This window comes from Nerophis lumbriciformis, linkage group LG09 (genome assembly GCF_033978685.3).
Source record: "Nerophis lumbriciformis linkage group LG09, RoL_Nlum_v2.1, whole genome shotgun sequence".
NCBI lineage: Eukaryota > Metazoa > Chordata > Actinopteri > Syngnathiformes > Syngnathidae > Nerophis > Nerophis lumbriciformis.
Window position 1 is genome coordinate 51,450,171 of NC_084556.2, and position 12,180 is coordinate 51,462,350.

Consider the following 12,180-nt stretch of genomic DNA (forward strand, 5'->3'; position numbering starts at 1 on the left):
GGGTGCATGGGAGTTTGCCCAACCAGTCTAGATGTGTTTTGTGGACTTGGAGAAGGAATTCGACCGTGTCCCTCGGGAAGTCCTGTGGGGAGTGCTCAGAGAGTATGGGGTATCGGACTGTCTGATTGTGGCAGTCCGCTCCCTGTATGATCAGTGCCAGAGCTTGGTCCGCATTGCCGGTAGTAAGTCGGACACGTTTCCAGTGAGGATTGGACTCCGCCAAGGCTGCCCTTTGTCACCGATTCTGTTCATAACTTTTATGGACAGAATTTCTAGGCGCAGTCAAGACGTTGAGGGGATCTGGTTTGGTGGCTGCAGGATTAGGTCTCTGCTTTTTGCAGATGATGTGGTCCTGATGGCTTCATCTGGCCAGGATCTTCAGCTCTCACTGGATCGGTTCGCAGCTGAGTGTGAAGCGACTGGGATGAGAATCAGCACCTCCAAGTCCGAGTCCATGGTTCTCGCCCGGAAAAGGGTGGAGTGCCATCTCCGGGTTGGGGAGGAGATCTTGCCCCAAGTGGAGGAGTTCAAGTACCTCGGAGTCTTGTTCACGAGTGGGGGAAGAGTGGATCGTGAGATCGACAGGCGGATCGGTGCGGCGTCTTCAGTAATGCGGACGCTATATCGATCCGTTGTGGTGAAGAAGGAGCTGAGCCGGAAGGCAAAGCTCTCGATTTACCGGTCGATCTACGTTCCCATCCTCACCTATGGTCATGAGCTTTGGGTCATGACCGAAAGGACAAGATCACGGGTACAAGCGGCCGAAATGAGTTTCCTCCGCCGGGTGGCGGGTCTCTCCCTTAGAGATAGGGTGAGAAGCTCTGTCATCCGGGGGGAGCTCAAAGTAAAGCCGCTGCTCCTCCAAATCGAGAGGAGCAAGATGAGGTGGTTCGGGCATCTGGTCAGGATGCCACCCGAACGCCTCCCTAGGGAGGTGTTTAGGGCACGTCCCACCGGTAGGAGGCCGCGGGGAAGACCCAGGACACGTTGGGAAGACTATGTCTCCCGGCTGGCCTGGGAACGCCTCGGGGTCCCACAGGAAGAGCTGGACGAAGTGGCTGGGGAGAGGGAAGTCTGGGCTTCCCTGCTTAGGCTGCTGCCCCCACGACGCGACCTCGGATAAGCGGAAGAAGATGGATGGATGGATGGATGGATGTACATGCTCTAGGCATTGTAATAACAACCCAAAAAATACATATAAGACATTTTAATTACTTGAATGTGATGAATCCAGTCCGATGAAACAAATAGATTTTGTTCGAAGGAAACCTTGAGAGGTTTGTGTGAGTTCATGGCCAGAAGGCGTGACTTATAAACAAATGTACGATCCAATAGCCTTGTGAGACTGAACAATAGGACCCAATGACGATGTAAATGTGGTAAAAAAAATTAAAAAAATATAACAGATTGTTTTTTAGGATGGTGTTGCGTTTTTGGACCAGTTGTTCCTCCCAGGGAATTCAAGTCACAAGTCGCTCCCAAGCTCTTTACGACACTTTAAGCTGAGTTGAAAAACCACCAGAGGCAGAATAGGTATTTTGTTGTATATTTTCAAAGCTTTGCAGATATACATTTGAGACCAGTCCAGCATAGAACATTCTGGTCTGTCTTCCCAACCCCAAAACCCTCTCTCCTCTCCCCTCTCTCTAGTCAAAACACATGCACATCGTCTCCCTAGTCAAAACACATTCCAAAGAATTCAAGGTTAACACACACAGTTTACTTGCAAAGAAAATAAATGGAAAACACAAGCTGTTTTCAAATATGACTATGAAAGAAAATAAGTAACACTAAAATTCGGATATATGTAAATATCTGCCTCCGACAATGGTTAAAAGTATCTTTGTAATTTTACAACAAGGGGTGTTACAGGGTTAAGTGCAAAATAACAAAGTTGAACATAGTTGGGGCTCGAAGTCACTAAAGTGACGTACAGTGAAATTTGTCATAAAAAAATATGACATAACTTAGCTTGATAAAACATTTCAGTTTGTTAATATTTCACATAAAGCACCTTGTCATTTATTGACATTTTGCAAGCCATTTTTGGTTCTCCACGGTGTCTCAAATGGCGGAGGACTTAAAATGATGTGGCAGGCCATACTAAACGAAGTGGCAGGCCACCTACAATGACGTTGTAAAATTATGTGACAGGCCCAGAAAAGGATGTCGGGGGTTACAATAAATGAGGTGGTGGAGCACATAAAATGATGTGACGGGCAACCTTAAATGATGTGGTGGGGCACATTAAATGATGTGACGGGCCATCTTAAATGAAGTGGTGGGGCACATTAAATGATGTGGAGGACCATATTAAACAATGGGGCAAGCACATACAATGGCGTGGCGGGCCGGTTAAATGAAGTGACGGAACACATAAGATTATGCGGCGGGCCACTTTAAATGAGGCCACCTTAAATTATGTTGCGGACCATGTGACAGGCCGCATTACAATTATGTGGCAGACCGCATTACAATTATGTGGCAGACCGCGTAAAATGATGCGATGGGCCACGTTACAATTGTGTGGCAGATCACATAAAATGAAGTGGCAGGCAATACTAAACAAGGTGGCAGCCCACCTACAATGACGTTGCGGACCACATAAAATGATGTGACAGGCCCAGAAAAGGATGTCGGGGGTTACAATAAATGAGGTGGTGGAGCACATAAAATGATGTGGCGGGCCACCTTAAATGATGTGGTGGGGCACATTAAATTATGTGGCGGGCCACCTTAAATGAAGTGGTGGGGAACTTTAAATGATGTGGAAGACCACGTTAAACAATGTGGCAGGCACATACAATGGCGTGGCGGGCCGCTTAAATGAAGTGACGGAGCACATAAGATTATGCGGCGGGCCACTTTAAATGATGTTGCGGACCATGTGACGGGCCGCATTACAATTATGTGGCAGACCATGTAAAATGATGCGATGGGCCACTTTACAATTATGTGGCAGATCACATAAAATGATGTGGCAGGCAATACTAAACAAATTAGCAGGCCACCTACAATGACTTTGCGGACCACATAAAATGATGTGACAGGCCCAGAAAAGGATGTCGGGGGTTACAATAAATGAGGTGGTGGAGCACATAAAATGATGTGACGGGCCACCTTAAATGACGTGGTGGGGCACATTAAATGATGTGGAGGACCACGTTAAACAATGTGGCAAGCACATACAATGGCGTGGCGGGCCGCTTAAATGAAGTGACGGAGCACATAAGATTATGCGGCGGGCCACTTTAAATGCGGCCACCTTAAATTATGTTGCGGACCATGTGACAGGCCGCGTTACAATTATGTGGCAGACTGCGTAAAATGATGCGATGGGCCATGTTACAATTATGTGGCAGATCACATAAAATGAAGTGGCAGGCAATACTAAACAAAGTGGCAGCCCACCTACAATGACGTTGCGGACCACATAAAATGATGTGACAGGCCCAGAAAAGGATGCCGGGGTTTACAATAAATGAGGTGGTGGAGCACATAAAATGATGTGGCGGGCCACCTTAAATGAGATGGTGGGGCACATTAAATGATGTGGAGGACCACGTTAAACAATGTGGCAGGCACATACAATGGCGTGGCGGGCCGCTTAAATGAAGTGACGGAGCACATAAGATTATGCGGCGGGCCATTTTAAATGAGGCCACCCTAAATGATGTTGCGGACCATGTGACGGGCCGCATTACAATTATGTGGCAGACCGCGTAAAATGATGCGATGGGCCACATTACAATTATGTGGCAGACCGCGTAAAATGATGCGATGGGCCACATTACAATTATGGGGCAGATCACATAAAATGAAATGGCAGGCAATACTAAACAACTTGTGATTTAGGGCTATATAAATAAACATTGATTGATTGAAATTGGCAGGCCACCTACAATGACGTTGCGGACCACATAAAATGATGTGACAGGCCCAGAAAAGGATGTCGGGGGTTACAATAAATGAGGTGGTGGAGCACATAAAATGATGTGGCGGGCCACCTTAAATGAAGTGGTGGGGCACATTAAATGATGTGACGGGCCACTTTAAATGAAGTGGTGGGGCACATTAAATGATGTGGAGGACCACGTTAAACAATGTGGCAAGCACATACAATGGCGTGGTGGGCCGCTTAAATGAAGTGACGGAGCACATAAGATTATGCGGCGGGCCACCTTAAATGAGGCCACATTAAATGATGTTGCGGACCATGTGACAGGCTGCATTACAATTATGTGGCAGACCGTGTAAAATGATGCGATGGGCCACCTTACAATTATGTGGCAGATCACATAAAATGAAGTGGCAGGCAATACTAAACAAAGTGACAGCCCACCTACAATGACGTTGCGGACCACATAAAATGATGTGACAGGCCCAGAAAAGGATGTCGGGGGTTACAATAAATGAGGTGGTGGAGCACATAAAATGATGTGGCGGGCCACCTTAAATGATGTGGTGGGGCACATTAAATGATGTGGCGGTCCACCTTAAATGAGGAGGTGGGGCACATTAAATGATGTGGAGGACCACGTTAAACAATGTGGCAAGCACATACAATGGCGTGGCGGGCCGCTTAAATGAAGTGACGGAGCACATAAGATTATGCGGCGGGCCACCTTAAATGAGGCCACATTAAATGATGTTGCGGACCATGTGACAGGCTGCATTACAATTATGTGGCAGACCGTGTAAAATGATGCGATGGGCCACATTACAATTATGTGGCAGATCACATAAAATGAAGTGACAGGCCAAATTAAATGACGTAGTGGGCCACACGAAATTAAGTGACGGAGCACATAAGATGACACGGCGGGCCACATCAAATGACGTGACAGGCCACTTAAAATTATGTTGCGGACCACGTAAAGTGTGGCAGAATACATAAAATGACGTGACGGGCCACTTTAAAGGATGTGGCGGGCTACATTATAATTATGTGGCAGACCACATAAAATGAAGTGGCAGGCCACTTTTAAAGGACGGAGCAGACTACATAAAATAATGTGACATGCCATTTTAAATGATGTTGTGGACCACATAAAATGATGTGACGGCCCACAATAAATGATGTGACGGCCCACTTTAATTGATGTGGCGGGCCACGTAAAATGATGTGGCGCAGCACATAAAATGACATGACGGAGCACATAAGATTATGCGGCGGGCCACTTTAAATGAGGCCAAATTAAATTATGTTGTGGACCATGTGACGAGCCGCATTACAATTATGTGGCAGATCACATAAAATGAAGTGACAGGCCAGTTTAAATGACGTAGTGGGCCACACAAAATGAAGTGACGGAGCACATAAGATGATACGGCGGGCCACATCAAATGATGTGACAGGCCACTTGAAATTATGTTGCGGACCACGTAAAGTGAAGTGGCAGAGCACATAAAATGACGTGACGGGCCACTTTAAAGGACGTGGCGGGCTACATTATAATTATGTGGCAGACCACATAAAATGATGTGGCAGGCCACATTAAATGACGTAGCAGACTACATAAAATAATGTGACATGCCATTTTAAATGATGTTGTGGACCACATAAAATGATGTGACGGCCCACGATAAATGATGTGACGGCCCACTTTAATTGATGTGGCGGGCCACGTAAAATGATGTGGCGCAGCACATAAAATGACATGACGGAGCACATAAGATTATGCGGCGGGCCACTTTAAATTATGTTGTGGACCATGTGATGGGCCGCATTACAATTATGTGGCAGACTGTGTAAAATGATGCGATGGGCCACATTACAATTATGTGGCAGATCACATAAAATGAAGTGACAGGCCAATTTAAATGACGTAGTGGGCCACACGAAATGAAGTGACGGAGCACATAAGATGACACGGCGGACCAAAATTAAATGACGTGACAGGCCACCTGAAATTATGTTGCGGACCACGCAAAGTGAAGTGACAGAGCACATAAAATGACGTGACGGGCCACTTTAAAGGATGTGGCGGGCTACATTACAATTATGTGGCAGACCACATAAAATGATGTGGCAGGCCACATTAAAGGACGGAGCAGACTACATAAAATAATGTGACATGCCATTTTAAATGATGTTGTGGACCACAAAAAATGATGTCACGGCCCACGATAAATGATGTGACGGCCCACTTTAATTGATGTGGCGGGCCACGTAAAATGACGTGGCGCAGCACATAAAATTACATGACGGAGCAAATAAGATTATGCGGCGGGCCAAATTAAATGAGGCCACATTAAATTATGTTGCGGACCATGTGACGGGCCGCATTACAATTATGTGGTAGACCGTTTAAAATGATGCGATGGGCCACATTACAATTATATGGCAGATCACATAAAATGAAGTGGCAGGCCTAATCAAATGACGTCGTGGGCCACACGAAATGAAGTGACGGAGCACATAAGATGACATCAAATGACGTGACAGGCCAATTGAAATTATGTTGCGGACCACGTGAAGTGAAGTGGCAGAGCACATAAAATGACGTGACGGGCCACTTTAAAGGATGTGGCGGGCTACATTATAATTATGTGGCAGACCACATAAAATGATGTGGCAGGCCATTTTAAATGATGTTGTGGACCACATAAAATGACGTGATGGCCCACGATAAATGATGTGACGGCTCACTTTAATTGACGCGGCGGGCCACATAAAATGATGTGGCGCAGCACATAAAATGACATGACGGAGCACATAAGATTATGCGGCGGGCCACTTTAAATTATGTTGTGGACCATGTGACGGGCCGTTTTACAATTATGTGGCAGACCGTGTAAAATGATGCGATGGGCCACATTACAATTATGTGGCAGATCACATAAAATGATGTGGCAGGCCGATTCAAATGACGTAGTGGGCCACACGAAATGAAGTGACGGAGCACATAAGATGACACGGCGACATCAAATGACGTGACAGGCCACTTGAAATTATGTTGCGGACCACGTGAAGTGAAGTGGCAGAGCACATAAAATGACGTGACGGGCCACTTTAAAGGATGTGGCGGGTCTACATTATAATTATGTGGCAGACCACCTAAAATGATGTGGCAGGCCACATTAAATGACGTAGCAGACTACATAAAATAATGTGACATGCCATTTTAAGTGATGTTGTGGACCACATAAAATGATGTGACGGCCCACGATAAATGATGTGACGGCCCACTTTAATTGATGTGGCGGGCCACATAAAATGATGTGGCGCAGCACATAAAATGACGTGACGGGCCACATTAAATGATGTAGCGGACTACATTAAATAATGTGACATGCCATTTTAAATGATGTTGTGGACCACATACAATTATGTGATGGGCCACTTTAATTGATGTGGCGCAGCACATACACATTACATTTATGTGGCGCAGCACATAAAATGATGTGGCGGGCCACCTTAAATGACATAGCGGACTACATAAAATAATGTGACTTGCCAATTTAAATGATGTTGTGGACCACATAAAATGATGTGACGGGCCACAATAAATGACGTGACGGCCCACTTTAATTGATGTGGCGCAGCACATGAAATGACGTGACGGGCCACATTAAATGACGTAGCGGACTACATAAAATGATGTGACATGCCATTTTCAAATGATGTTGTGAACCACATGAAAACGTGACGGGCCACATTAAATGACGTAGCGGACTACATTAAATAATGTGACATGCCATTTTAAATGATGTTGTGGACCACATACAATTATGTGATGGGCCACTTTAATTGATGTGGCGCAGCACATACACATTACATTTATGTGGCGCAGCACATAAAATGACGTGGCGGGCCACCTTAAATGACGTAGCGGACTACATAAAATAATGTGACTTGCCAATTTAAATGATGTTGTGGACCACATAAAATGATGTGACGGGCCACAATAAATGACGTGACGGCCCACTTTAATTGATGTGGCGCAGCACATGAAATGACGTGGCGGGCCACATTAAATGACGTAGCGGACTACATAAAATAATGTGACTTGCCATTTTAAATGATGTTGTGGACCACAAAAAATGATGTGACGGCCCACTTTAATTGATGTGGCGGGCCACATAAAATGATGTGGCGCAGCACATAAAATTAAATGATGGGCCACCTTAAATGACGTAGCGGACTACATAAAATAATGTGACTTGCCATTTTAAATGATGTTGTGGACCACAAAAAATGATGTGACGGCCCACTTTAATTGATGTGGCGGGCCACATAAAATGATGTGGCGCAGCACATAAAATTAAATGACGGGCCACATTAAATGACGTAGCGGACTACATAAAATAATGTGACATGCCATTTTAAATGATTATGTGGACCACAAAACATGATGTGACGGCCCACTTTAATTGATGTGGCGGGCCACATAAAATGATGTGGCGCAGCACATAAAATTAAATGACGGGCCACCTTAAATGACGTAGCGGACTACATAAAATAATGTGACATGCCATTTTAAATGATGTTGTGGACCACAAAAAATGATGTGACGGCCCACTTTAATTGATGTGGCGGGCCACATAAAATGATGTGGCGCAGCACATAAAATGACGTGACGGGCCACATTAAATGACGTAGCGGACTACATAAAATAATGTGACTTGCCATTTTAAATGATGTTGTGGACCATATAAAATGATGTGACGGGCCACAATAAATGACATGACGGCCCACTTTAATTGATGTGGCGCAGCACATAAAATGACGTGACGGGTCACTTTAAATGACGTAGCGGACTACATAAAATGATGTGACATGCTATTTTAAATGATGTTGTGGACCACATAAAATGATGTGACGGGCCACTTTAATTGACGTGGCGCAGCACATACACATTACAATTATGTGGTGCAGCACATAAAATGATGTGTGCGGCCACCTTAAATGACATAGCGGCCTACATAAAATAATGTGACATGCCATTTTAAATGATGTTGTGGACCACATAAAATGATGTGACGGGCCACAATAAATGACGTGACGGCCCACTTTAATTGATGTGGCGGCCCACTTTAATTGATGTGGTGGCCCACTTTAATTGATGTGGCGCAGCACATACACATTACATTTATGTGACGCAGCGCATAAAATGACGTGGCGGGCCACATTAAATGACGTAGCGGACTACATAAAATAATGTGACATGCCATTTTAAATGATGTTGTGGACCACATTAAATGACGTAGCGGACTACATAAAACGATGCGACGGGCCACTTTAATTGATGGCTTCGGCCGTTTAAAAAGCCCACAAAGTCCTACTCACAAAGCCCAGTCAACGGCAATGATGAGAGTGATGTCATCGGTCGGCAGGCCCACGGAGGTCAGCACGATCACCATGGTAACGAGACCCGCTTGAGGGATTCCGGCTGCACCGATACTGGCCGCGGTGGCAGTGATGCTGAAAGAAACGATACCACATGTTTACAAATATTTACCCTTTTTTGTTTTCATGAATCCACGGGCTGATTAGGGTCTCAAATGTCAGCCCACTAAGTTATTAAAGGGACTGAATTTATTTGCATTTTTGTTCAGTGGATGGAAAAGAAACAAAGCATATTTTTCTATCCTTCCTAATTAAAGAATTGATCTGCTAAAATATGTAGACCGTGCATTTTAAAGGCGCGCGTAGGTGGTGGAATGGTAAACATTTATGCAGCAGAGTATTGACAAGCATATACAATACACAAATGATCGTGCGCAAGGACACCTGGGCGGCAGCCAAGCAGCACAGGACGATTCTGGTTCTGGCGTGACAAGGGACACGAGTCACGCGGGTCATACGGGTTTTACCGCCAAAGGATTATGAGGGAACGAGCACAGCCTGCGGCTCTGGGCAGGGAGGTCTGCTTAATGTTATTACGCCGGGACGATATTCAATCAGAAGGGACGCACTGTCTGTCCTGGACCTGCGCACACAGGTCCACCTGCGCCTGCGCACACAGGTCCACCTGCGCCTGCGCACACAGGTCCACCTGCGCCACAGACATCCGGCGACAATCTACGAGCATACGAGTGTTTGTGCCCATTCCAGACTGATTTGGCAAATCTGACTAAGAAGCTCACATGAGGCATAATCTGTGTCATATTTACATTTATCTATGCCCTATTTGGCCATATTTTACAAAGCGCGGTAAGTGACTAATTCTCATGTTGCACACATGGAACTTATGGAATATGTAGGTCATAGTGAAGTTATGTTAGTTCTTGTAAGGAATGATGTATACATGAATTATGATACAAACAAACAAGTAAACAACAATTCATGTTATTTCTTGTAGTTAGGGGTGTAGCGGTACACAACAATCTCGGTTCGGGAATTCAAGTCACAAGTCGCTCCCAAGCTCTTTACGACACTTAAAGCCGAGTTGAAGAACCACCAGAGACAGAATAGGTGTTTTGTAATATATTTGCAAAGCTTTGCATATATACATTGACACCAGTCCAGCATAGAACATTCAATCTCCCCGCTAGAGATGCGCGGTTTGCGGGCACAACCGCGGAGTCCGCGGATTATCCGCGGATCGGGCGGATGAAATAATAAAAAAAAAGGTTTTATCCGCGGGTCGGGTCGGGTCGGGTCGGGTCGGGTGGTTGAAATAAAAAAAAATTAGATTTTAAATAGAGTCAGGCGGGTGGCAGTTAAACCAATTGGTAAATATATATACATAGTTAAATGTTGTTACCCACATACGAAAAACGAGCAGGCACCTGCAGCATATGCCACAACAGAAGAAAAAAAAGAAAAAGAGATGGACACTTTTACGGAGCGGAGAAGGGACGCCTCGCCGGGGTCCGGGACCGAGGCCCCTTCCCCCGAGAGGGCCCCACCGGGAGCCGTAGCTGAGGCGATCCGCGAGAAGGGCCCGACGCACGTCCAGGGTCACCACCGCGCCCACCGCACCGACACCCCGCCTCGTCCGCCTTCGCCGCGGCCGGCGTCACGCGCAGCAGGTAAGCAGCTTACCTGCCCGCCACCCCCGTGGCCGGGGGCTCGTAACAGGGGTCACTCCGCGCGCTCCGCCCGCGCAGCTTACCTGCCCGCCACCCCCATTGCCGGGGGCGCGTAACAGGGGTCACTCCGCGCGCAGTGCGCTCACGAAAGGGGTGGGGCTCACCCTGGTTGATATAGACAGCAGCTGGACGGTGGCCATGGACGACGGAACCCGCTAAGGAGTGTGTAACAACCCACCTGCCTAATCAACTAGCCCTGAAAATGGATGGCGCTGGAGCGTCGGGCTCATACGCGGCCGTCGCCGGCAGCGAGACGCGCTTGGAGGTGCGCTCAGCGCGGCTCCCATATGATTGCGCACTGGTGTGCGTCTGGGTTGTGACAGCGTGGCACGCGAATGTCTGTGCTGCATTGGATCAGTCTCCTTTCTTTAACAGGCAAAAGCTTTATAACCTCACTAATGCCTTGCATCGTCTATATTAGATATATAACAACGGGCGGGTGCGGGCGGATGCGGTTCTGATCAAATGTTACATTGGGTGGATGGCGGATGGTTGACGACTTTCTGATGCGGTTGAGGATGAAATAATTGCCTATCCGCGCATCTCTACTCCCCGCTAAGATGGTCTGTGTCCTCCCGACAAAACCCTCTCCCCTCTTACGTCTCTCTAGTCAAAACACATGCACATTATCTCCCTGTCTTACATTCCAAAGCTTCAAGGTTAACACACACAGTTTACTTGCAGACAAACAGAAAGAGAACAAAATGGAAAAACACGAGCTGTTTTCAAATATGACTACGAAATAAAAAGAAGTAACACTTAAATTCGGATATATGTAAATATCTGCCTCCGACAGTGCGTACCTCGGTTTAGAGGTCACGGTTCGGTTCATTTTCGGCACAGTAAGAAAACAACAAAATATACATTTCTGGGTTATTTATTTACCACATTTGCAAAATCTTCCACCAAAAATATTTTTCTTAGTGGAATATTTGATGTGAAGTAATGGGAACCTTGGATAGGTCAATAATTCATAATAACATTGATTTTGATTCAATATTATGTTTTGAGCGATGAGTTTGAAAGAAAAAAAAACTTTGTTTTATTAGTCAACCATCCATCCATCCATCCATCCATCTTCTTCCGCTTATCCGAGATCGGGTCGCGGGGGCAGCAGCTTAAGCAGGGAAGCCCAGACTT

At 46.1% G+C, this 12,180-nt stretch overlaps 1 protein-coding gene across 2 annotated transcripts in view; it reads right to left on the minus strand.

Annotated features, from left to right (window-relative positions):
- LOC133607877 (excitatory amino acid transporter 5-like) overlaps window positions 1-12,180 on the minus strand; it is a 195,030-nt gene that overhangs the window by 13,423 nt on the left and 169,427 nt on the right. For both annotated transcript variants that reach the window (XM_061962909.2, XM_061962910.2), the window contains one exon: window positions 9,293-9,427. In XM_061962909.2, coding sequence (XP_061818893.1) covers window positions 9,293-9,427 — 135 coding nt within the window. The remainder of the gene's footprint in view (window positions 1-9,292; window positions 9,428-12,180) is intronic.